The 26,091-nt window shown below is 37.6% G+C and overlaps 4 protein-coding genes and 1 long non-coding RNA gene across 6 annotated transcripts; 2 read left to right on the top strand and 3 right to left on the bottom strand.

The window, feature by feature from the left end:
- Window positions 1-1,987: 1,987 nt before the first annotated feature.
- Window positions 1,988-3,478, top strand: LOC111799220 (transcription factor MYB36-like). The gene is made up of 3 exons (XM_023682673.2): window positions 1,988-2,238; window positions 2,342-2,471; window positions 2,580-3,478. The coding sequence occupies exons 1-3, from the start codon at window positions 2,103-2,105 to the stop codon at window positions 3,232-3,234; spliced, it is 921 nt and encodes a 306-aa protein (XP_023538441.2). The 5' UTR covers window positions 1,988-2,102; the 3' UTR covers window positions 3,235-3,478.
- A 4,900-nt stretch (window positions 3,479-8,378) lies between these two features.
- Window positions 8,379-12,815, bottom strand: LOC111786471 (hyperosmolality-gated Ca2+ permeable channel 2.1-like; the record flags this gene model as incomplete). Its single annotated transcript, XM_087125690.1, has 12 exons — window positions 8,379-8,489; window positions 8,625-8,805; window positions 8,882-9,115; window positions 9,214-9,492; window positions 9,570-9,846; window positions 9,922-10,220; window positions 10,306-10,488; window positions 11,523-11,732; window positions 11,816-11,879; window positions 11,968-12,114; window positions 12,262-12,372; window positions 12,766-12,815. Coding segments are annotated over 12 exons (2,127 nt in total), but the record flags the coding sequence as incomplete, so codon positions are not given.
- A 2,477-nt stretch (window positions 12,816-15,292) lies between these two features.
- On the bottom strand, window positions 15,293-17,017 carry LOC147791609 (uncharacterized). Its single transcript, XR_015421763.1, has 3 exons — window positions 16,481-17,017; window positions 16,304-16,361; window positions 15,293-15,506 (listed from the first exon to the last, which is right to left on the bottom strand). It is a non-coding gene; the product is annotated as an uncharacterized LOC147791609 (long non-coding RNA).
- Window positions 17,018-18,034: 1,017 nt separating this feature from the next.
- On the top strand, window positions 18,035-21,940 carry LOC111798369 (uncharacterized). 2 transcript variants are annotated; one of them, XM_023681463.2, is made up of 7 exons: window positions 18,035-18,515; window positions 18,950-18,986; window positions 19,242-19,362; window positions 20,781-21,019; window positions 21,288-21,324; window positions 21,457-21,514; window positions 21,602-21,940. In XM_023681463.2, the coding sequence occupies exons 1-7, from the start codon at window positions 18,410-18,412 to the stop codon at window positions 21,721-21,723; spliced, it is 720 nt and encodes a 239-aa protein (XP_023537231.2). In that variant the 5' UTR covers window positions 18,035-18,409; the 3' UTR covers window positions 21,724-21,940. The 2 variants fall into 2 exon arrangements, with proteins under 2 accessions (XP_023537231.2, XP_023537230.2); XM_023681462.2 differs by having other exon boundaries at window positions 18,039-18,515; window positions 18,945-18,986; window positions 19,234-19,362.
- On the bottom strand, window positions 21,878-24,622 carry LOC111798368 (squalene epoxidase 3-like). Its single transcript, XM_087125298.1, has 8 exons — window positions 24,340-24,622; window positions 23,933-24,044; window positions 23,666-23,840; window positions 23,191-23,359; window positions 22,829-23,047; window positions 22,477-22,752; window positions 22,122-22,400; window positions 21,878-22,052 (listed from the first exon to the last, which is right to left on the bottom strand). The coding sequence occupies exons 1-8, from the start codon at window positions 24,586-24,588 to the stop codon at window positions 21,879-21,881; spliced, it is 1,653 nt and encodes a 550-aa protein (XP_086981424.1). The 5' UTR covers window positions 24,589-24,622; the 3' UTR covers window position 21,878.
- Window positions 24,623-26,091: the final 1,469 nt, after the last annotated feature.

Here is a 26,091-nt window from a genome sequence, read left to right as displayed (position 1 = left end):
GTCTCACCATATCGCATGTGTTTGCATTTTCCGACCAAAACAACTAAGTATTTCTTAAAATACTCAAGACACATGCTACTCTGTACGGATGACGACGTCCTGATGAAAGCCATGAAACTAGAGTTAGGGTAGTCACATTCATGTATGTTTGTTAGCCCTCAGGTTAGCTCACGACTTGTTTTATTTCATTTAAATTTATGTCAATTATATTCTACCTCTTTATTTTTATGACAACGTTGTTTTAAAGTATTTATTACGAACGTCACCGTTTATGATACTTTTTATGAAATATTTTAAATGAATATTTTCTACTCGTATTAGTCATATCATACCTGCAGTGTCGATCTTAGAACTTTCATAATATAAAACCTTTTTTTTATTGATTTTGAAAGGTGGTGGGATAAAGTCTCGTTGGTCATTTGGTGAGCTACCAAGATGGAAAACACAAAAGCAACAAGTTTCCACACAATTTCAATGAGTTAGTGGGTAATTAATTTTTTCTAAGTTTCTAGAACCCTACACCTATTACTTAGCTACACGCCCTTAGGGTTTCTATTATTGACGTACGGTTCGACGATCTAAAAAGCTCAATTAACTCAACCCAATTCAACTCGGGTTATGAACTTATTTAGGTTAGATTGAGTTCAAATAAATGAAAACTTCTTGCGTTACGTTTATGATTCCCAAAGATTAGATTGGTTGAAAAGAACCCACCGAAATTTATTATTAATTTTAAAACATATATTTTTACTTCCAGTATAATTTTTATATACACGTATTTATTTTATTTTTATTTAATTTCATAATTAATTTAAATAATTTTAACTATTTGGAACCTAATTTTTTAAATTCGTAACATTTTATTTTTATTAAAAATAAAAATTTAAATAAATGTCAAGAGCAACAAGAACGAACGGACCCAGAAAATTTATGATTGGGTTGGATTAGGATGAGTTCATTATTTAATAAACATTGTTTGGGTCGAAAAATTTACGGGTCTAAAAAATAATACACAAAACCCTTCATTATTTTTTCATCTAAACTTAATTATGTTAGTAGACATCACATGTTCTTTTCCAACACATGGATTTCTCTTTTTTTTTTTTTTTAAATGAAATATTAAGATTTTGATTAGAAGTAAAAATCAAAACGTACTTAAAAAAAAATAGTAAGAAGTTGAATTCAACCCTCTTGTTATTTTAAATAGCTATCGTTTCTTGGATTCGAACAAATTGTTACAGAACAATACTTAGTTGTGTATACCGTGTAATTAACAATAGTCTAGTTCGAGATTCTTGAATACCGACATACGATCTTAAGTTATGAGATCTCATATCAGTTGGCGAGTAGAACGAAACATTCTTTATAAGGGTGTGGAAATCTCTACCTAGTAAACACATTTTAAAAAAAGTGAGCCTGATGGACATTATCTACTAGCGGTGGGCTTGGATTGTTACAAATGATATCAGAGTCAAACACCAAACGGTGTACCAGCTAGGACATTGGGCTCCCAAAAGCGGTGGATTGTGAGATCCCACATCAGTGCTAGTCGTGAACTTGGGCTGTTACAAATAGTATCGAGCCTATGAGGACGCTGGATCCCCAAGGGGGTGGATAGTGAGAACCCACATCAATTGGAGAGGGGAACAAAACTTTCCTTATAAGGGTGTGGAAACCTCTCCCTAATAGACGCGTTTTAAGAAATCACCAACAATAATACGTAAACATGCCAAAGTGAACAATATCTACTAGTTGTGTACTTTCTAACCTTAAAAAAACAAAAAAAAGAAACTTAATGACATTTTGGTCGGACTTTTTGGTCAAATTGAGGTATTATTACATGTGGATTCTACTTTTTCACATAAAGTTCGTAGAATGTTGTTTCAAACAGCTTGTCCCAACTCCCAAAATACGTATTTTTTAAAATATAATAACAAAACCCTCTACTTTCCCTTCATTTAATATCTCATTGCATAATGTCACACCCTTTTTTTCTTTCTTTTTGAGTTTAATATTCAATCAGATAGCTTTTTCAGCGACCAAGAAGACCTTTTCTCTCTAATTTCTTTGATTGTGGATTAGGAGAGAGGGAAGAGAGAACCATGGGGAGAGCTCCTTGCTGTGACAAAGCCAATGTCAAGAAAGGCCCATGGTCGGCTGAAGAAGACACCAAGCTCAAGTCTTACATTGAGCAACATGGAACTGGTGGGAACTGGATTGCTTTGCCTCAAAAAATTGGTAAAAATTCAATCTTTTTCATCTTCTTCTTCTTGTTTTGATCCAATTTCTTCTGGGGTTTCTGTTTTTTGGAGTTAAAATTTAGCCGTTTAACCGAAATTAGGTCTAAAGAGATGTGGAAAAAGTTGTCGATTGAGATGGCTGAATTATCTCCGTCCGAACATCAAGCATGGAGGTTTCTCCGAAGAAGAAGATAGAATCATTTGTAGTCTCTATCTTAGTATTGGAAGCAGGTAATTTTTTTTCTTCAATCAAATCCCGAATCTCGAATCGTTTCATTTTAATTAGGGTTTGAGTTTCGCGAAAAAAAAAATCAATTCTAAGGATTTGGTATGGAATAGGTGGTCTATAATTGCAGCACAGTTACCAGGAAGAACGGATAACGACATAAAGAACTACTGGAACACGAGGTTGAAGAAGAAGCTATTCGGGAAGCAAAGGAAAGAGCATCATCAACAACAACAACAACAACAACAACAACAACAGGCAACTCGTCGAGGAAACGCCCTAAGGCATCACGGGACGATGAACAAAAGCAATAGCGCCATTCCTTATTGGCCTCAGCAGCAGCAGCTCCCAGTGGCACCAAGCTACTATAACAACATGCCATCATCTGACCATATCAACCCAATTGAGAATTTGAGCAAATTTGGAGCTCAATTTATGGAACAAAGTGTGTACAACAACAACAATGCAAATGGATATGGAAATGGGTATTATTTTCCATTGCTTCAAGGGCAAAGCAGCAGCCAAATGGTGGATCTTGAGAATTATGACATGGGGTTTGATGATCCAAGAAGGGTTTTGTGTGGATTCGAGTTTGTGTATGGAGATCATCATAATCAGCTAATGGGTACTAGTAATAGCCATGGCTATGAAATGGGGCCTCTGATTTCTTCTTGCCCTTCAAATTACGAAGCAATGCTGCAAGATTTGTCAACCACGACTCAAGAATATGATACTCACTTGAAGATAATGGATAGCAATGCAGTATGATCCATGGTGGGCGTAATGTAAAGTAATAAAAATGGACTCTTTTTGGCCGTAGTGATTTGGAGGGTGACAATAAGAACATAACTAAGATTATTATGTTTATTATTTTGTTTTGTTTTTATTTTTTGTTGATTTTGAACTGATTATTATATATAAGGATCTTTGTGTTAATTGGGTGCTGTGATGTGTAATTGCTTAAGGGTTACAGCTAGATATTTTAGAACTTCATTGGGATTAGCAATTTGATCTCAAGCTTTTCACTACATGAAATCTCTCGAAATTAGGGTATGACCTAATTTTGTTTCTTTGGACTTTAGAGAACATAAAGGCACCAACTTTTTCATTTTTTGTGTATATGTTGAAACTTGCTCATATTTGGTCTTCCATTTTGACAAATGGGTAAGTGTAAGAAAGCTGGATTTCGGGTTAGATTAATGATTTCATAGCTAGGGTTTTGTCCGTGATTAATTTGACGTTAGCCCTGGTGCACTGCGTTTTCAAAAGCTTCATGTAAGTAGTAGTCGAAATGTTGAAGAGTAGACAACCCGCTCTTGAACTTTAGACTATGTGTGTTGTGTGCTCGATCTAGCAATTTTGGACAACTGTTTTGCACTAAACTCAAGAAGAAAGAAGAGAAAGAACTTGGAGTTTGAGCATACATAACAGGTTGCTTTGTCATCTAGCTCGAGCTGTTCAAAAAGAAAAAGAGGCGAGAATGCTGGCTTGAGTAACGCAAACATTGGTGAGAATCCAATGACCCAAATACTTAAGGGTTTCTCTGCAAGGTTTGTCCTCAGAGAGTGAGTCAGAGCCTAAGATTAGGTCAAAAGACGTAGTTGCGGGAGAACATGTGAATATTACTGAACTACCCTTGTTGTAATTTGCTCATATTGTGATTCTTGAGTTCTACGTTAGCTAATTAAGAAAAAGATCATCGATATATAAGTAACGGACATCATCTTATGCTGAAAGTGCACCATATCATACGAACGTAGAGTTCCCTAGTTTAAGGGTTATGAAACTAAATAATTGTGGATCGAACAATTGAACTAACCAACTCCCATGATGCCAATAAGAGCAAGAACAATAATAGGCAATGAAGCCAAAAAAAGGGATGATATCCATGGCAATGGAAGGTTAAAGGTAAGGGTTAGTTGTTTGTGGTTGGTGAAAGTGTTGCAGTTGAAGCCGCCTAATGTTTATGAGTGCACATGTGGTGCGAGACTGAGTTTAAGACATATCTCTTTGGAAGGTCAAAGGAACTAAGCTAATGTATGCTTATATTTGTCTGACTAAAAAGTACCATAATTCATTCCACAGTTGTCTGTCTGTCTGTCTGCTTTTTTTTAACAAATAATGTTGTTTTGTTTCCTACCCTTGACTCCCCACACACTGCTTCATGTTCAATCATCATCATTTCTTCCCATTGGTTCCTTTCATACCACTTTCAAAAACCCTAATTAGCTTTTGTGTGTATCGTTTCGACAAATTCTTTGAATACGATTTTGATATTGTAATATTTTGTAATAGTTCAAGTCCACTGCTACCCACCGTTAGGAGTTATTGTCCTCTTTGGACTTTCCCTTTCGGACGTTCAAACCCACCGCTAGGAGATATTGTTCTCTTTGGACTTTCCCTTCAAACCCACCGCTAGGAGATATTGTTCTCTTTGGACTTTCCCTTCAAACCCACCGCTAGGAGATATTGTTCTCTTTGGACTTTCCCTTCTGGACTTCCCCTCGAGGTTTTGATTTTGATCTTGTAATATTTTGTAACACAGTTGAAACCCACTACTAGGAGACGCCGTTAGGAGTTATTGTCCTCTTTGGACTTTCCCTTTCGGACGTTCAAGCTCACCGCTAGGAGATATTGTTCTCTTTGGACTTTCCCTTCCGGACTTCCGTCAAGGTTTTGATTTTGATCTTGTAACATTTTGTAACAGTTCAAGTTCACTATTGGGAGATATTGTCCTCTTTGGACTTTCCCTTTCGGACTTCCCCTCGAAGTTTTGATCCTTCCGGACTTCCCCTCAAAGTTTTTGAGTGGTGGGGAGAGGTTTCCACACCCCTTATAAGGAATGCTTCATTCTCCTCTCCAACCGATGTGAGATCTCACAGCTCAAGCTCACCGCTAGCAGATATTATCCTTTTTGTGTTTTCCCCTCAAAGTTCTGAAACGCGTCTACTAAGTAGAGGTTTCCACACGACTTATAAGGAATACTTTGTTCTCCTCTCCAACCGATGTGGGATCTCACATATTTTTAGAGAAACAATATAGAAAACAAAATTTTCTCGATCATTTTCGAAGCTACCGTCTTAGATCATTTAAAAATTATTATGCTTTAGAAAGTGTAATGTCCCACATTGGTTGGGGAGGAAAACAAAACACCCTTTATAAGGGTATGAAAACCTTCCCCTAGCAGACACGTTTTAAAGTCTTGAGGGGAAACTCGAAAAGGAAAGCCTAGAGAGGACAATATCTATTAGCGGTGGGTCTGGGTCATTACATAACGAGTGTTTTTATAAATGAATAATGTTGAAAAGCCTAAGCTATGGGGTTTACTTTTTGTTTTAGCATATACAATTATTCACCCATTATCTCTTTTAGGGTTGGTCACAATCCCATTAGAGAGAGTTGGTAAGATTCCAAGATTCTCAACATTAAGTTTTGATTTCATAATAATTTTATACATCAATTCTCACGATTTTGTTACCGAACTAACTTTATAATATAAAAAAATGTGTTATATTCACTCCCGAGTCTCAAAATCTTTACAAATTACTTCTAAGTTCATAACTTGCACTATCCTACATGCTTCGTTCAATTTTTTACGGAGCTGAAATCAATAGTAAATAATCTAATACATGCAATTTTTAGGTGAATTTGCTTCCTTTATAAACTTAAAATAATTTATCGTTTAATTTTTTACTTTCACATATTTTATCCTATTAATAATAAAAATAATATAGAGATGTTTTGAAACTTAATCAAAATTACTATACATAATTTAAGCTAAGTTGCAGTAAAAATCCACGTAAGCTCCAAATTCCAAAATTCATATATATTTAAATACATAAAACAATTCAATATATATGTATGTATATATATATATAGATATATGTATATATATATACACACACATAGATATATATTAAATGGATTCCGTGATTGGGGCAATATTCCAGCGCAGGATGTGCCAAAACCAACGGCTAAACAACGACTTCCTTCGTCACTTTTTTTTTCTTTTTTTTTTAATGAAAATAATAAAATAATAATAAATTTTACAAAATAGTATTCTATTTTTAAAATAACTTTAAATTTTATTGACGTTTCAAAAATATCAACTTTAAAAACTATATTTAAAAAATATTTATGAAATTTTAAAACCTTTATTAAAAAAAAAAAGTTTAAAAAAATTCTTATATAGACAAGAACTGTCTATAAACATCTCATAAATTATGTTATTTTTTAAAAGTTCATGGGTATTTTTCAAACGGGTACTGGCGTAAGAGTGTGTTTTTTTTTTTTTTTTTTTATATATATAATTTTTTTAGATATAGTGCAAAATAAATTCAATAAAAAAATAAAATGTATATAGATATTATATATAGATTCCTTTAGATTAATTAACAAATCTCCTATAGTACTCATGTAACAGCTCAAACCCAAGTTCATCGTTAATAGGATATTGTCTGTTTTGGCCCGTTATGTATCGCCGTTAGCCTCATGGTTTTACAACGTGTCTGTAGGGAGAAGTTTTCACACCTTTATAAGGAATGTTTTATTTCTCTCTCCAATGTGGGACCTCACAACTCATAACATGAACTATTAGAGATTAACGACTCCCATGTTGCACTCATAACATGTATCACTTGATATTAACAACTCCCATGTAGGAGTCATAGTATGTACTACTAGAGATTAATTAACGACTTCCATATAGTACTCATGGTGTATACTATTAGACATTAACGAACTCCCTTGTATATATCGATGTGAACTATTGTCCTTATTCGAATAAGTTCACGACTAAGGGATAGAGATTCTCTAATGGTTCCCACACCCAATAACATAATTTTATTGTCTCATCTCATATCATTAATCGTAGTTCAAGGACATAGTAATTTGCAATGACGAATTGTAACGGTCCAAGTGCACCACTAATAGATATTGCTAGTTTTGGCCTGTTATGTATCGTTGTTGGCCTCACAGTTCTAAAACACATATGGTAAGGAGAGGTTTCATACCCTTATAAGAAATGTTTCGTTTCCCTCTCCAATCAATTTGGGATCTCACAATCCACCCCCTTAGAGGCTCAACATCCTCTGGCTTGTGATCTCACAATCTACCCCCTTAGAGGCTCAACATCCTCTGGCACACCGCCTGGTGTCTGATTTTAATACTATTTGTAACAGTTCAAGTCCACCACTAACAGATATAGTTCATTTTGGTCTATTACGTATCGTCGTCAGCCTCACGATTTTAAAACGCACATGTTACGGAGAGGTTTCCATACCCTTATAAGGAATGTTTCATTTCTCTCTCCAATCGATTTGGGATCTCACAATCCACCCCCTTGGAGACCCAACATCCTCGTTGGCACACGACCTGGTGTCTGGTTTTGATACCATTTGTAACAACTCAAGTCCACCGCTAACAAATATGATTCGGTTTGGCCTATTACGTATCGCCTTCAGCCTCACGGTTTTAAAACGCATCTATTAGAGAGAAGTTTCCACGCCGTTTATAAGGAATGTTTCGTTTCCCTCTCCAACCGATTTGAGATCTTACAATCCACCCCCTTAGAGACCCAACATCCTCGCTAACATACAACCTAGTGTCTAGCTCTGATAACATTTGTAACAGCTCAAACCCACCGCTAACACAGATAATCTCCACTTTGGCCCATATCACTATCAGCCTCACAATTTTAAACAATAAATATATAGTTTTCTTGAACGAGTTCTTATAAAATTAGCGAGTTCATGGAGTTTAGGGAAAGAAAATGAGATATGATTGGATGGAGATTTTGAAGGAAGGCATAGAAGTGATACAAACCCAGAAAATTGGTGTAAAACAATGAAAACAGCTTCAAATGGGATGAAAAGTCCTTCAATTAAAATGGGGTTTGGAAGAAAATTTGTACATTTAACGGTAACAACGAATTTATTTATTGGTGAGTGTTGGTACACCCAAATCACCCATATCATCTAAATGGAAAGGAGGATTCCACAAACCATGTACTTCCAATGGCTTCCCTGAATTGCAACAAAACAAACCATGGCCACAAACAAAACAAAACAAAACAAACAAAAAAAAAAACACATCACTTAACTTATCTTAACATGGTTTCTTCACGAAGGAATGACTGTCAGAAGTTGTTAGACAGTAACCTGGTTTTGCACTTTCAGTGTCGATAATGCTGTTTTCGTTGTTGTGATTACTCGAACATCCCGACGTACTCGTGTCTCGTTTAGCCAACAGTGTGAACTGGCAATACGCCGTGCGCAACTTTTTATACATCTCTTCCAGCCTACCACATTGTTCATCTTTCCTGTCCATTTCAATAAGCACCTGAAAAAACAATAGCATGGTTGGTTGAACACTTGTAAGAATAAAAAAAACGTGTTCCGTTTTCGAGTTCGGCTACCTCTGCAGCTGTGTTTTTGAATATTGGACCGAATCGCTGCCTGCAATACTCGTGAAATAGGAGCGTGCCGATGATTAATGGGATTGTGAAACCTGATGCAACTGGAGATTCTTTTAGACCAAACACTCCCAGAGCAATTATTTGAGCTACTACCATAGCAAAGATGGTTGTGTTGTGAGCTATAGGCCAAAATTGTCCTCCGCTTTCGTATTTCGATACGTACACGTTGAGAATCTGAGATAAATAATGTTTCAGAACAGCCATTTGTAAGGTAGCAGCCATTTTCAGTAAGAAACAGAACATGTAAGTCGGTGTTTCGAGACAGAACTGACCTGGTTTTTGTAAACGAGGTAGGCAAGAAAAAAGTAAAACAGCAAGAAGGGAGTGATCAAAGGAGCCAAGATGCAACACGTGAAGCCGAGGAAACCGAACAGGAGAATTCGAGGAACTTCCGTGTGATATGGGAACGAAAGAGTTTCGAAAAGTGGTTCGCTCTTGATTCTAAGAATCCATCTTCTGATCAAATTGCAAGTAAGAGGAAAAAGTTGCATAACTTCACAAGACAAACTTGCCCAACCAGATGATAGAACATAAGTCAAGAAGAAACTAGCCTGCCATAAAAAAGTATGCACAATGTAACACAATCAATCAAACAAACAAACGAACAAAGAGAGCGTTTTTATTTCACCTGTGCCGGTACCGCTTTGCCAAATGTAGCAGGTATATCCTTTACACTAAAAAAGACATTCAACGTACGAAGAATCGACCCCGTAAATACGTTAACGAAAAAGACGTTCCATATTGTGAAGTACAAGACTTTAAGGCATGCACTCCGTTTCCGCCCACTGCGAGAAATAGATCCCTCCAGGGCTGAAAACGACATCATTGTCGGTGGAACCAGATACATAAATAGAATCAATATGACGCTCGGTAAGTATCCGGTCACCAGTTCGCTCATATATTTCCTACATAACGACATGATCGAGTAAATTCCTTGTATTCATGTTTGTATGATCTCTACTTGCAATATTTGCACTTACTTTTTCAAGAGGCCTTTAAGGAATGGGAATGCTTGCTGTAATTGTTCCAGCTGCGTCATGCTTTGTACGAGCGTTACAGGAAGCAAAAACACGAGCATGAATGCGGTAGCAGCAACCAGTGTTCCTATCTTTCGAATCCAAAGTTGCCGATATGGTATAGAAAGGTTTGACCAATAAACATCATGAGGCGCTGGAGCTAAGTCTGTCGCCCACGACATAGGATTTGCTGACTGAAGAGCGGTCGCAGCCATAAGCGCAGCATACCGAGTCTTGAAGAATACAAAAGCAGCTGAACATTCCTGATTTAGAAAACGAAACGTGACTAGATATTACGTAGATTCGTTTTAGAACGGTTTTTTTATGTAAACATAACTAATCTCTGACCTTTTCTCCAGCCAACATGTCCATATCACCATATAGGTTCTTATCTGTCACACTATCATTTACACTTGGAAGAATCGCAAAAGAATTTGTTGGTCCTGCACAAAAACATCCTCCTTTGAACTTCTGACAGTGCATCTCGACCGAATTTTCCTTCATCATGTTGTACATTTTCTCTGCATCACTCTGAAAATTAACTCTGTCATGAACTTCCAAAACTGAACAAAGAAAAGCATTGAAAAGACGAATTTAAAGTTTTTTTTTAGAGAAATCGTTCACGCTTCTTAGTTCTTGATAGTACAAACCATGTTTCAACTGTGTTTATCCTCAAATTCTAGTGTTTCAACATCCCAACCGTCAATAAATGATGTCATAACATGGTCCTTGTAACAGCCCAACCCCACTACTAGTAGATATTGTTCGTTTTAACCTGTTACGCATCGTTGTCAACCTCACGGTTTTAAAACGTGTCTACTAGGGAGAGGTTTCCACACCCTTATAAGGAATGTTTTTGTGGTGTCCCACATTGGTTGGGGAGGATAACAAAACACCCTTTATAAGGGTTTGGAAACCTTCCCCTAGCAGACGCGTTTTAAACCCTTGAGGGGAAGCCTGAAAGGGAAAACCCAAAGAGGACAATATCTGCTAGCGGTAGATCTGGGCCGTTACAGTTTTGTTCCCTTCTCCAACCAATGTAGGATCTCACAATCCACCTCCCTTGGGGGCCAGCGTCCTCGCTAGCACACCGCTCAGTGTCTGGCTCCAATACCATTTGTAACAGCCCAAACCCACCACTATTAGATATTGTCCTTTTTGACCCATTACGTATCGCCGTCAACCTCACGGTTTTAAAATGCATCTAATAGTGAGAGCTTTTCACACCCTTATAAAGAATGTTTCGTTCCCCTCTCCAACCAATGTGGGATCTCACAATCCTAAACTCGCTTCATGACATTTCTAATGTGCTTCAGCATATGATCCATCAGCCAATGTACGTTTTTAGTTCTCGGTTTTATAAAATATGAAGCCGATCATCCTACCGGAAGTGAATTAGATGCACAGTGACGACATATTCATCTTTCTCATTCCTAATTCCAAACAAAATCTCGAGCATATAACATATGTTAATTGGTCTATATACATATAGTAAAGAGGGAAATGAACTTAAAATCAATGATGAATATGCAGAATGAGTTGAAAAATATTTTGTAGATACGTACCAACAGTTTCTGAACGGTACCCGACCGATATATCATTTGGTGCGACAAGTAACCGGATTCATGGTAATTGGTGAAGAACTTCCGAACAGTTTCACTATAAGATTCATCTGGAGACCACGGAATCGACCGGACTAAAACCGTAAAATAAGTAGGATTCATTTGAGCACCAGTGATGTAGATAAGTCTCATTCTACTTATGCTTAAGTACTCCTGCAAATAATTAGTGCAATTAAGGGCAATGTTCAATAGGAAAATCCAAAAACATGGTACATAAAACATCCTGAGGAACTTACAAAGTAAAGGAGCACACAAGCCGAACAACATATGACGTATAAAGCGATACAATGGGCACAGAGCCTGATTAAGGGGAGACAAAATCAAGAGTTGAGTTAAGAACATAACAACAAGTTAAATGCATAAGGTAAGGAGTGTCGAGATCGCATACCACTTAGAATTTTCCTTGATGTTCTCAATGGAAAAAACATCGAGCGACTCGGATGGTATCAGCTTGTGAGTCGTTTCTTGACCGTAATAATTTACTGGAAGCACTAGAAACAGGCAAGTGATGGCAGCAATTGAAAAAACCCGAATGCTGTACAGCAAAACAATTAGCATCTGCAGTAAGCAAAATCAGGAAACTGAAATTTGTTTCAACATACAGGAATTTGAAGTTGATTTACAAGCACATTGCAAGAACACAATGAGCTTACAACCAAATGTTATAAGAGTTGCAACCAACCTGAAGATTATTATCCTGAGAAAAACCACAGAATCTAAGCCATCGAGAGCCAAAATTTCTTCCTCAGTTGTTTCCCAAGCTTTCACTATCCAACTAGGGGAAGGAACAAATCTATCAAAGCAAAAGGTTTCACAGTGTTTCAACTTTCTCGACGCAATCTTTCGACCGAAATACACCGTTATGTTGCTCGGTTGCTTTCGTAATATTGAATACAGAGAGAAAAGCACCACACAGATGCCAATATTGATACCAACTGAAGTTAGAAGCGCAGAAAATTCCATTTCACTTTACTTTCTCACAGTCCCAAATGAAATTATAAACACAAAGAATCACCCAAAACTAGGCTTCACTCAGATTGGCTTTCGATACCTTTTGTGCTCTCTTCCTGCCCACAAGAACACCCAAAATTTCCATTCCACATAAACAAACAAGCATAATCCAACCCTTATACGAAGAAACAGAGATAAATTACGAACAAAACGAACAGGGGAAAGGGAAAAGTACCTGAAAAACCCGGTGAAGAACACAGCAGAAACCCTAGGAATCGATATTGATTATGAATCGAGGATCGAATTGGGAAAACTTAGAAGTGAAAGAAAAGGGATATGAACAAATAATCACAAAACTTATACGTTATGAACAGCTTTGCTTGAACTCCAAAGATAAAAATCCAAAAAACCCTTTTCAAAAAAGAATACCCAGATCGAATCAAACCCTAAAGTCTCACCCGTTTCTTCCAAACCAACTCAAAACAGATTAAGAAATGAAAAACAGAACAGTTTGGAAGTGGGTAAGCAATTGGAATACGCTGTCCAAACGGAATGTTAGTCGACATTCGAAGGAATGCCACGTTGAATGGTTATCACACAATCGAGAAAGATCGAGCGGGGCCAACGGAAATTCCACGTGGCGGGCAATGATTGAATGTTATTTACTCCGATTACAGAACCGTCCTAACTGTTGGTTGTCGGCTTCCCACGCTCTTTTATACTGCAATTGTAATCCATCCATAATTTTATAATTAGGTTTTGAACACGTGGCGTCTTTTTATTGGTTGAAGTCTAATGGATCCGGAGATGTGAGATACACTCCATTGCAATTAATTAATGTTGGTTTGGCTCGACATGAACATGTGATTTAAATCATTGTTGCGTGTTACATTCATGGAATTGTGACGGATGACTACCATGACAATAAAAAAAAATTGTGTTTTTTAGGGAGGTGAGTTGGGGCGATCGTGAGACCGACCAACCTAGGTTGACATTTTTTTTAGTCGGGTCAACTCGATCAACTCGAAAATAGGATTATACCTCAATTTAACCCTACTTTATTTTTAAGATTATTATGAAAAATAAAAAATGTTGTTTCTATAGCACATATTGACTTTCCGTCCCTACATCATCATAAAACTTGTAGGGGTTACCCCATAAACTAGCGTCACCATGTTGACTTTCGTCCATTGAAACAAGTTCATAATTAGAGGTGAGTTGGCTCGATGACTGTCCGTCCCCACATGGGTGTCTAATCATTACTGTTAACCACTAAACATGGATCATGAGACAAGACATAGCATCACCTAAGCCTTTCACTGATTCAAGACTCATTTCTCTAGCGTGGTATCTATCCCTTGGATTTGTACTGTACTAATCAGTCACGAATTATTCTTACTAGTTGATCTCCATTCTTGAAAACGGCTATTAACATTGATAAGTAATGGGTCCTGACTGTATGAGCTAAACTAACTATCGCAGCCTAATAAAAAATTAAAAAGTTGGGGAACGACCTTTGTTCATCCATTTATGGCCTAAGGAGATTGATATCCATATTCATCATGCCTGAACTTAGATATCAACTCATTTCTAACTTAATACATATTTATTCAATGCTCGTATAAAAACTCTTTTTAAACTTGGAGAACATAAGCGGCTCGTAATTCCAAAACCCTCGCTATACTGAATTTCAAGTTTATATCAAGCATTGGAGCCGGTGTAACAAGCTCCACATTAGGATGCAAGTTTCAATTTTCCTCACTCAAACAAATTTTATTTATTGTCACGTGAAGTAAATGTGTATTACTCTGTACAATTTTTGAAAAAGAATAATTTGAGAAAGTCAGTGTCATTGTTACATATAATAATATTACATTTAAGCATAATTCAACTATCTATAATTGTAATGCCAAATAAAGCTGGCTAAGTCAACAAAGGGGCAAAAATGTCATTTTGTCCCTCGGCAAAAGGAAAAAAAAAAGCTGCTGGAGAAAAAAAAAAAAAGGAAGTTAGAGAGAAAATTGGGAGGAAACAGAAAATGGCAGACACGTGTCGGTCGGCGAGCGGCGGAGTGCGGCTCGGCAGGCGCTGCACACGCATCGATTGTTGGCTGGAGCAACGCAGCTCTAGTGAAACGACACATGTCGCTTGCAAACCTCGAGTCGAATTGCAAACCCGAGCGAAACTGGACCGCCCGACCCGGGACTGTGTAGAAGCAGCCGCACGTGGTAGTCGCGCGTGTAGCCTGCAATTGGTGCACTTCCTCGCGCGTGGTTGGTGCATAACCGGTGCATGAGACGCTCGTTTTGGCTCGTTCTCTATTTGCTTGATTTCTGTCCCGATCCAAGTTCTAATACTGTTTTTATGTGAAAAGAGACCTAATTGAAGAAAATCAATATTTTTGGACACCTCATGGGCATAGAAACGCTAGCGAAAGGGACGTGTCAACCAAGTAAGTCACCTCCCGGTGTTTAGGAAGAAATACTTATAGGATTCGTTTGGACTGCATGCATACTAGTTATTTGCCTTAGGTGTAGCCTTCTATGATTGATTGTTATGAGTTGTTGAGCCTGCGTGCCTAATTTGCATGAATTATATATTATGATGTTAGACGACAGTTGCATGCACACTCTATTATTTCTCTATGGCCCATTACTATGATAAGCGTAGGTGTAACGCCCCTAATTTTCTTTAACCTAATTAGTGACGTCACCCATGCATACTTATCTCATTAAGCGGAAGCTCATCATAAATAACCTTGAAATAGTCTTTCATAAAATTCATGAATCCAAAACATTACCTAAACTCCGAAAATAAACCTTCAATACTGAATCCAAAATAAATCCAAATAAAACGATACTCAATCCTATAACTTAAAACAGTCTAATAAAAGTAAACTCCTAAAGATATCCCGTCTCCAATTTCCATGGTGGCCTCAGCTCCGCCGTCAACCGTACATTGGCGCCTTGCCTTTACCTGAAAAATGTAGGTAGCACGTGGCTTGAGTATTTTATGAAATACTCAGTAAGTCACCCCACTGTTGGGGTTAGGAATGCAAACACATGCAACATATGAGCGGGACCTAACTTTTCATAAACTTTTCATAGCCTTGGGCGCTTTTCTATTCCGGGTAGGGTTGGATGTGTGGTACTCCTTCACACATGGCCCATGTACGTGTACATGAACCCACCAGGCGGGCTCTTATACGTACCCCCTGGGCCTGACTTGGTCGGGCACAACGTTACACGTAGCCGGACACCACAGAACAGAAAAGGGCCCGCATGATATCATGCCGAACATAAATATCGTATTTCATTCTTTCGTATCGTAAAGGGGAAGAATCCCGATGCACGTGACATACATATATGCATGAGGTCCCTTAACATATTTAACATGGCATTACATAAGCAGTGCTAACATTGCATTTACGTTTCTTACATCACATGACATCTCACATGACTTATATTACATGACATATTACATAACATTCCAGTTGCATAAACATCTCATAACATGACTCGATAATTCTACGTGTATCTATGGCATCAAACAACATATTCATGGCATACAATACTAACATCTCATTCATGACATAACATAAACAGTCAACAGTCAACACAAGTTCATACGTCACATAACATACACAATCTACGGTCAACATAATCTATACATCACATAATCATATCACATAAAATATGGTGCATGCAGGGGCCACAGGGCACGCACCATCATACAACATGTAGAAAGCTAACTCCAACAGTAAGGTCACTTACCTCGATGGTCTTGGTTGAAGTCACTCACAACGAGCTAATCCCCGCGGTTAAGTATGTCCTATGATAACCACATAAAAATTTAGAACCTTTCATAAGGTACCCTAGCTAAACCTCATGCTATTTATCAAAATAAACCCTCGACCTAATCTGTCTTTAACGTTTAGGAGCCATACTGACCTCGGATGGTAAAACTAAGGGCAGAAACGGCTTCGGAAGGGCCGAAAACCTTGGAATCGATATATTATAGTGATACCGATTCACCAAGCTAAGCTGCCAAGCCGACCAATTAAGCCGCCAAGCTGAGCTGCGGGATTTGACGGAGCCGAGCTGAGAGCACGCGTGCGGAGCCGAGACCAAGGCTGCAGCGCGCGTCCGCGTTGGGCCGAAACGCACAGGGCCCGCGTTCGTTCCGTGGGCTGGTCCAGAGGCCGAACGTGAACCCGACCCGTTTTCCTTCGTCTTCCTTACCCGAAATCTCACGAAAACCCTAATCGTTGCTGCGCCGCCAACGACGACGTCACAACCCCGATTCCGGCGATGCGACGACACCCCTCGCCTATTCCGACCGACGCGCAACGATATTCAACACCGATAGCCTCGGTCGCTTCTCCCTTCGGCCACTCACCGAAGAAAATTCAGCGAACCACCAAACACGTTTTTCTTGGCTAACCCTCTCGATTTTTTCGTACTCTCAGATACCCTTGAAAACCCTAAACGTTTGGAGAGCAAAAATTGTTTCCAAGGAAGGAGGAGAGTTGTATATGGGAATATAAAAGGTCTTTATGACTTTTCCATTAAGGTAGAAATTTCCTTGCTAGAAATCATACATTTTCCAGCGACAATAAATGCAGCATAATATCTTTTCGTTTTGGCAGCAAAAATAAAAATCTTAGCATAAAATAAATAAAACAAAAATTCGAATCCTTACAGTAGGGATTTGCGGTTAGGAGCGACAAGTCACTCTAGCTAGACCTAACCTTTCCCTAGATTGCTAGTGTGTGAACGGTATCTATAGCTTCATGGGAGGACCAGAGGTTCCTGATCAGTTCTTACTTCTCCTAGCCATTTGGCATGGGAAATGTGTCCTCACGTCGTACAACCCATTAGGTGCATGGGAACGGGTTGGGTAGCGCCCCTCATAGGGGAACTATATGGGCTTAGGAGATACTTAGCACACCCCTAGGCTAGATATCATGTAGTCTCAGATAGCCAGAAGTAACGCCTCATAGGGAGATACCGACCATATTAGCTCGGCATAAGGAACCTTTAGGTATCAAATGAAAGGACAATGAACCAATAAAGCCCAAGGGGCAAGCCCCAAGGGACTAAGATTAGAACCACCTAGCACCAAATTAGGAGACCGTGGGAACCTGTTAAGTTAGGATGCGAAGAGAGTCTACAAGTAGGTGGTTACTGAGTATAATTTTTATACTCATCCTTGCTATGTTTTCTTTTTTCAGGAGAGCGAGGCGTTGGTCAAGGGCAGACATGATGGAGATGGGGATTGTCACAGAGGAATAGGTTGTCCCGGGACGTTAATCCAATCTTTATTTTGTATCTGCATTCTTTAGTAATTTGTTTCCAAACTGTTAATTGTTTTTTTTTTTTTTTGTTTATCGTTTGAAATTTTATTAAAAATAAATGTTTTTTTTCTATTGCATACTTAAATTATTTTGTGCATTCATGTGTTGATGTTAGTCACGGTCCATAATAAAATATTGGTTCGAGTTATTCCTCGCAAATCGTAGTAGCGTTGATTTTACAAGTTAGCCTCATTTTATAGCTTCTAATTCTCACCGTTCATTTCTCAATTCGTTTATCTTCGTCTTCTCCTTTGAATTTCTCCTAAACCCTTCTGAATTCTCAGAGAAAGCCATTAATTAGTAGCACAAGCGAATTGAGACGAGACGAGGGTTTGTTCATCAAGGCGGTGTGGGGAAGGGAGAAGAGCGGAATTGAAAAGACGAGGAGGGGAGAAGGAATCCCTAAACCATGCTTTTAGGGTTTCGAATTCGACCGACATCTGCTATTATAATCAGCTGAACGCGACTTTCAACATTCAGAGGAGATGAGTGACGACAATGGCAAATCGGATAAGGATAATCAATGGCAATCGCCAAGAGCACCGCATCAACAGAAAGAGGAGGAGGATACGAAACTCTGGGGAATTCTTCTCTTCGGTTTGATCGGTGCCTCTGCCACCACTCTTGCCGTGAGTTCTTTTTCTCAATCTTTGTTGTTTAGCCTAGCTACTGGTGATTTAATTTTAATTCTCTTCGTTCTTGCCATGGAATTTTAAGCTTTGAGCTACGTTCATTCGATTTTTTGAAAACAGAAATTGGAATAGTGATAGGCAATGTGAATCTCGATCTGTAATGAAACGCGTTATTCTAATTTCATCAGTATATGCTATTGAAATGATCATGACTGTTATCAACTGACACATGAAGGATAAGAAATTATCTGAATCTGTATAGTTGAGTATATTTGTAGTGATGTAAAATAATTTTCTGGTATATTTGGAAACTAATTCCATTAACTAGTTTAAAGTAATTCTCTGGTATATTTGGAAACTAATTCCATTAACTAGTTTTTGTCCTTGGAGTTATTGCTTAATTTGACATTGGTTGTTCTTGGGCAGGTTAGTCATCTGCGGAGAACTGTTGATTGGGTATACACTCAGGTATATGCCTGAGTACATTAATGATGCTATCTAATATTCGATAAACTCGTTCATGGATCGGCTGCTGCAATGTGAGGGAGAAATAGTTCATTTTGCATTTTTTACTGCTTTTAAGGCATATTTGGCATGGCTCCTATAATGATTTAAGTTTGAAACAAAGAACTTGCACAAAAGAACTGGAAAGAAAGGATTTGGCGATATACGGTTGAAATATTGTGGCTGAGTTTGTAACTTTGTTGGACAAAAGTTGAGCAGGTCAAAATCATCATGGAGTGGAGGAAATGGCCGTTCTTTCCGATCATCGTTTCAGGAGGAAGCATGGAAAAGGTATAATCGTAGGCTGCAAGAGGAGTATGAAGAAGAAATGGAGAGGGTGGTAAGAATTCTCTGGCTATTTATTATTTTCTTTGTTTCTTTGAATTTGAAATTTGATGAGAAGCTCTAGAGATGCTTTTTTGGCCAGAATCTTATTTGGTCCTGTTGGCTAACCTTAAGTTTAGTTCTTGATTTAACTTTCCAAATTCTCTCTCTCTCCCTCTTTATCTCTCACTTAATGACCATGATATGGGACACCACTTCTTGTATCATGTTAATGGCCTACCTCCTAAGAAGCATGGATACAGATATAGGCCACATACACGACACATTTGGACATTGTGACGTGTCATTTTTTAGAAGTTTAGTATAATGACCGAGGAAAGACATGTTTATAAAAGTAAACAATTTTTAAAATATATATTATTTTTGTACAATAATGAAATTCAAAGTGTGTTATATATTTATATGCTTAAGAAAACGAGGTTGATGTATTTCGATCCCAAAATTTATGATTTTTTTTCTACTATATCATTATGTGTCGATTTGGTGTACTTAACAAATGTTCGTTATGTGTCTACAAAATTTGGACCTATCTTGACTTTGTCGACTCTTCTATTGTGCTAATAAGTGTGCAACAAGTGTTATAGTGTCCAAGTGTAAGGCTCCATGCCCAATATTTAGATCAGGATATGAAATCCAGATTCGGCACCTAATGATTCCGACATTCCTTTATATCTTCCGCAACATGACCATGTTACCTACCTGTCTTGAATTGCTTCTAAGAGTGAAGACTATCCCCACAAATCAACAATGATCTTTTTAGCATGTTTTGTCTTCACTCACATGCTTCTTAGAAAAACTAAACACGCTTAACTTTGAAGTTCTATAATTGAGTCATAAAAAAGAAAGATGTACCTTGTTGGAATAGCAAGTAGCTATCAATTCTTTTCGGCATTTCTTAGTCATCATATCTTCAATATCACTCTCATTCAAAAGTGATATCGGTTCTTTATTTATGCCTCCTTTACTTGGACGTCACATGCCCACCAACTGCCGTCTTGGTTTGTCCTCAAACCACATCCTACTAGGAGAGATTCCGCTTTGATACCATCTATTTCAATCATCAATCATTAGGAGTGTTTGTCGAACGTGGACATTAGTCAAACTTAAGTGTCAATGCTTCTTGGCCTGCCTCTAATCCCCCACGATGGTTTGCCCACTCACGGCCAGTTCCAGGAGGAAACAAATGTTTAAGTTATTTAGTATTCAACATATGATTTGAACACTGGACTTTGAAGCCATCTCAAAACAGTCCAAGCCGCTAGTAATAGTGTCATGGCACTTTTGGGGTTCAAGGCTTTCAAATTCTTTATCTCACCACGACATATTTTATCCTCTTCGCAACCTTTATTTTATTTCTTTCTCACCGTGGATTCTTGATACCTCGTCATTTTGTTTTTTGTCTGTTTGATGTAGGAGCGTATAAGGCGCATGCAGAATGTATTCAACCGAGAGAGGAACAAATACAAGAGAGGTTATGAAAGCTGGAGAGAGAATGATCCTGGTGCATATCATCAGCATCACCAGCGAGATGATTGGTATTGGAAGGCCGAGACATTTTACAGAGAGCAACAAAGTAATAATCATAGGGGAACTCCAAGAGTCAGAACAAGTTACTTGTTATCTCATCATTACACAGTTTTGGGTCTCGACAGGTGAATTTACTGTTTGATAACATTGCTTACGATTAAAATACGTATAGTTTTTCCTTCCCTGTCCAATTTTGGTGAGGAGTAAACCTGGCACTGTTCCTCTTTTCGTATATTGTGACGTTCGTTGTATGGTCGCCTTCCATTCGCTGGACCCTGGAATAGTTTTATGGTCTGATGGATTTAGTTTCAATTGTCTGTGTTAAATGGTCTGATGGATTTAGTTTCAATTGTCTGTGTTAAAAGTGACATCTTGTCTTAATTTCTGCTATAGGTGTCGAAAAACACCTTACACAGATGCTGAGATTAAGGTATGTTTAATTCTAATTCATTTAAGCTCCTCCTATGTTATTGTACTAGAGTCGAAGCTTTTGCTGTCGGTTTCGATGAAGTATTTTATTGTTCAAGTCCTGGGTTGTGAATTGAACTATTCATGATCACAGACAGCATTCCAATCCAAGGCGAAGCAGTTTCATCCAGATCAGAACCAGGAAAATAAAGGTACCATGGAAGATAATCGACATTCTTTTTCTAATATTCATCTTCATTTTCTACTCTAGCTAGCTCCTTATGATCATTGTTTTGCAGAGGCTGCTGAGGCCAAGTTCAAAGAGGTGATGACATCTTATGACGCCATAAAGTTAGAAAGAAAGAGCAGTAGTGTAAGACAGACTAACTGCACGTCTCGTCGTCGGTGGAACCATTTTTAACAGTATGAGATATTTTATTGGCTTTTTGCTAGAACACCCCTCCCCCGAGTTTGTTAGTATAGTAAAGCAAAAAATAAGAGTGGGTCAGCCATGTATTATTAATATTTGATTTCATAGGAGCGTGATACCACGCAGAAATGGCAAAGCTGTACGTTTTACTTGATATATTGTATTTTCACTAGAAGTCGGTCCATAATTAAATGATGGTTTACATCAACGACGTTGTCATCGTGATTATCTACGTAGCGACTATGGTATATTATTAGGGGTTCTTGAATGAATCTAACTCCTTCCGCCTTTATAATTGGCAATATGATTCCTGATGCGCTCTGCAACAAACCAATTCATTTCTCATTGAAGTTCAAAGTTTTCAGAGGGAAATATTTAAAAAAACTCACATAGATCAGTCTTGCTCCAATCCAGATGCCTTTCAGAGAAGGAAATGGATGCAATAGGCGACCAACTCCATATATTGCCACCGCAGAGAAATGGAGAACCAGGCTTAATGGGCGAGGATTCAATCCTGCAAGCAAGGAGATAGGTCCATTTGAGAATACTCCTCCAAGGCTCAAATAATCAAAGCAAGCTTGTCTCATTTCCTTCCTGGCTTGATCTGGTGATGCACAAAAGACCTTGTATAATGCTCCTGCCAACGTGTTGATTGTAGAAGCCACTGGCTGCAGTTTGAGACGAACAAATTAGCTTTACCAAAAAATGGCTTTTAGGAATGTCAACATGAACTGCTAAACATACCTTTCGCAGAGTATAAAAGGATTCTAGATACTTGCAGAGAGTTGATGCATCATTTAAGTCTTTGAGCGGCTTGAGGAGGTTCCTGAGCACAACAATATCGGACAAAGCTACGGTCATTCCTCCACCGTTGAGAGGGTGGCGCATGTTGAATGCATCACCCATTAGTAAGGCACCGGGTGTCGGGTGGGGAGCAGCAGGCATGCTTCTGTTTGGCATTGTCCTTATATTACCCTTTTCAATAGCAGCTATAAAGGCATCATGGATTTGCGGAGGAACCTGCACGAGTATTGGTAATCCATCAGTTCAAAGCACTAGAAGTCATAACATTGAGACAGTAACTCAAAATTTGTACCTGAGGCGCCACTACCGTCTTCAAATACTTCTCCATATCGCCATTTGATATAGAAGGAACCTTCTGACCAGGAACATCAACTAGACAACGGATCTCGGTACTGCTGATGGGATAGAACAAAATAGGAGAAGGATCTCCGAGAACAACATGCCCATGATTAGCAAAAGGGAGTTGGCAATTCTCAAGAACCAATCCCACAAAACAAGAGGGAACATCAACCTGCACAAGATAGAGCAGTTAATGGGCTCGGAATTTGAAGAACTTATTAAATATATTCACCCAGAATACTCTAGATTTCACAGTTTTGCAGGGAAGCTCAGTGTCTATTTTGGGGTGCCACTACATTGTTGAAACCTCCTTACCATTGGCTTGCAAAGAGAGCGGCGTAAGTTTGAGAAGCAGCCATCACAAACAATAGTCAGAGGTGCGTATGCTGTTTTCTCTTCACCATTTTTAGACTTATATTGCACTCCTTTGATCGTTCCTTTTGTTTCAAGCAGCGAAGTAACTGTCCCTTGCTCTAATCTCACACTACAAGAAATGGATACAGATCATCACCAGATCACAAGAAACACGGAATTGAAGCATGGAGGGCGAATCAATGATGAATGTTTGACAATTCAATCAAAACACTCTTAACTTTTCAAGAGCATTTTCATATCATAGAGTAACCCAGAAGGGTATTAAGGAAACATAGTGTATGGATTGAATCATTACTTCTAGAGATCGAAGTTAACTTTTAACATCTGATAACGGGACATTCGTGAGATCTTCAAAACTACAGGGGTTGTTGAAACTTATTCTTTAAGAATTCAAGGAGCAGAAAACAGAACATACTTGGGAAGGGAAGCAGCCTTCTCCCTCATTCTCTGTATGAAGCGCCCATTGTGGAAGCTTCTTCCAGATACATCAGAGTGAAAATTTCCCAATGGATAAGAAACTCGAGTGTTCTTTCCATCCTTGAAAAGGGCATAGCCATACAGCTTCTGTGCATCAATTTCCTCAACACAATCTGCAGTATAAACACATTTTTTCCTTAATAACTGATGAATAGCTTACTTAAAAAGTAGAGTTGGAAAAGAAATTTCCCAGGCCAAAACAAACCTCCAAGTCCTAACTCGATCAATTTGAGGTAACCACCAGGCTGTAAGAATTCACCAACGATTCTATCCGGCTCTGTCAAGTCTCTTTCAATCACGTGAACTCGACGACCGTCCTACAAAATTCAATCTGATCTCCCAATCACTTCAATTTTCGTTACATGGAAGAGTTACTTAGACCCCAACGTTTTGTCTTCCTTTCCATTTTTTCATCTAATCCATAATTGATAACTATTAACTATGCAATAGATTCTTTAATTCCGAGGTTTTCTATGCATCAAATATCAACAGAACGCAAATACGCCAAGTTTTCATAAAAAAAAATGATCGACGCAAGTATGAGCAAGAGAAAGCAAGAACAGAACTACAGAACAGAGTCAGAATCAAAATAAATCGTTAAAACCAAGACACCTTGCCGAGAGTATGAGCAAGAGCGGAACCGGCAACACCGGCTCCAACAATGATAACGTCGGCGTCGGCATCGTCGGGTTTACATTCTCCATTGGCGATAGCAGTACTTATTACGCAGTCCTTACTCGCAGTGGAATCGGTTCCTCCCCGGCGATTCCTCCTCAGAACAGCGACAAAGAAAGTAACCGCAACTACAAGACCGAGCACGGCAGCCAAGATCCAGGCAAAGGCGCAGTGATCCACCATCATTTCCTGGTTCCTGAGACTGCAACCACACAGAGATCGCCGCAGTCAAGAAGATTCGGTTATGCGGACTGAAGTTTGAGGAAGGGACGATGCAGACGCATGGACACGTCCCACCAGAGTTCAAAATATTAAAACTTATATAATACATTAATAAAAATAATAATCACATTTTATTTATTTATTTATTTGTAAAAAATAATATAATTATTTATTTAATTAGAGTAAATTGATAATAATTTATTCAATAAATGCTAGTACTGATTTACTGAAGTTAAAAACTAATTAGGTAAAGATATGTTAAAAATGTAATGAATTAATTAATGAAAAATATTAATTTAGAAAAAAAATATATTTTTGGAGTAATTATTTTTATTTATTACATTAATTTTGATTGGTTGGTTGCTTAATACATCATAATTATAAAATATTTTTGGGCATTTTATATCATAAATAAACATAAATATCATTTACTTAAATAATTTATTTATTTATTTATTAATTTTTCCACGATTCATAATTATTCACGCACAAACACAAATAAATCTATAATTATTCAAACAAACAAATTATTAATTAACAACATACTCACGAGAATTCTAACCTCCTAACATAGGTCAATATTGTCATAGCTATATAAAATATGTTTAATCTTTATATATATAAAAAAAAAAATATACATTTTATAAGTCATCTATAAACTTTGATATTAACATTATTTTTTAAAGTTTATAAGTATTTTTTAAACATGATACTAATAGTTTCGTTCATATACTAACGCTCGTTATTCTATAAAAGTTATTTAATAAATTTTTACATTTTCAATTTTGTGCATGGTATTTAATTTTTTAAAATTTTATGTCTATTCATCATTTTTTAATAAATGGGCTGATTGGGCATGTTTCTGGACCTGACGAGCAGGCCGCCTAGTGCGCACCACCGTTTGAACTAAACCCTAATTATCTCAATTAAAGTTAAACAAAATTAAAACATGATAGACAACACGACCCTCAGCAATGGTATGATATTGTCTACTTTGTGCATAAACTCTCGTGGCGCTTCCCAAAAGACCTCACACCAATGAAGAGAGTATTATTTGATTATAAACCCATAATTATTCTCTAAATTAGCCGACGTGGGAGTTTAATTATCAAACAAATATTAGTAAATAAAAAATATAATAGTCGAGTCTCAACTCCTTTATTATATAGTAAATATATTAATCAGTCGAAAAACTTTTTTTAACTCGTCATAATATGAATTGGTTGATAATTTCAGTCCGTTTAATTATTATTTTTTTTTTTTTGTATATAATTTTGGAAAATGAATTTTTTTTATTTAATTATATTTATATATTTTTGGTGTCTTTTGGGTGTCGGCAATAGAAAGAATTACCAAAAAGGGCACTTACATTTTATTTTAAGATCATTTAAATGCTTTTAGTTTTGCTTTTACGAAATTAAATTATAATTAATTTTCTATCTCGCCCACGGCCCTCGTAAGGGACCT

This window comes from Cucurbita pepo, chromosome 7 (genome assembly GCF_057944985.1).
Source record: "Cucurbita pepo subsp. pepo isolate OVF chromosome 7, ASM5794498v1, whole genome shotgun sequence".
In the NCBI taxonomy this organism is placed as follows: domain Eukaryota; kingdom Viridiplantae; phylum Streptophyta; class Magnoliopsida; order Cucurbitales; family Cucurbitaceae; genus Cucurbita; species Cucurbita pepo.
Note: the sequence above shows the minus strand (reverse complement) of the source record. Positions and strands in the feature narration are given on the sequence as shown.

Bases quoted from the DNA above. Each gene is read 5' to 3' on its own strand.
- LOC111798369 (XM_023681462.2), top strand. From the start codon at position 18,372: ATGAGTGACGACAATGGCAAATCGGATAAGGATAATCAATGGCAATCG. The intron at 19,363-20,780 runs GTAAGAATTCTC...TGTTTGATGTAG, and splicing joins AAGAAGAAATGGAGAGGGTG to GAGCGTATAAGGCGCATGCA. The intron at 21,325-21,456 runs GTATGTTTAATT...TCATGATCACAG, and splicing joins ACACAGATGCTGAGATTAAG to ACAGCATTCCAATCCAAGGC.
- LOC111799220 (XM_023682673.2), top strand. From the start codon at position 2,103: ATGGGGAGAGCTCCTTGCTGTGACAAAGCCAATGTCAAGAAAGGCCCA. The intron at 2,239-2,341 runs GTAAAAATTCAA...AACCGAAATTAG, and splicing joins TGCTTTGCCTCAAAAAATTG to GTCTAAAGAGATGTGGAAAA. The intron at 2,472-2,579 runs GTAATTTTTTTT...GGTATGGAATAG, and splicing joins TATCTTAGTATTGGAAGCAG to GTGGTCTATAATTGCAGCAC.
- LOC111798368 (XM_087125298.1), bottom strand. From the start codon at position 24,588: ATGATGGTGGATCACTGCGCCTTTGCCTGGATCTTGGCTGCCGTGCTC. The intron at 23,048-23,190 runs GTAAGGAGGTTT...TATCTTGTGCAG, and splicing joins GCTCTCTTTGCAAGCCAATG to GTTGATGTTCCCTCTTGTTT. The intron at 22,753-22,828 runs GTACAAATTTTG...ATACTCGTGCAG, and splicing joins AGACGGTAGTGGCGCCTCAG to GTTCCTCCGCAAATCCATGA.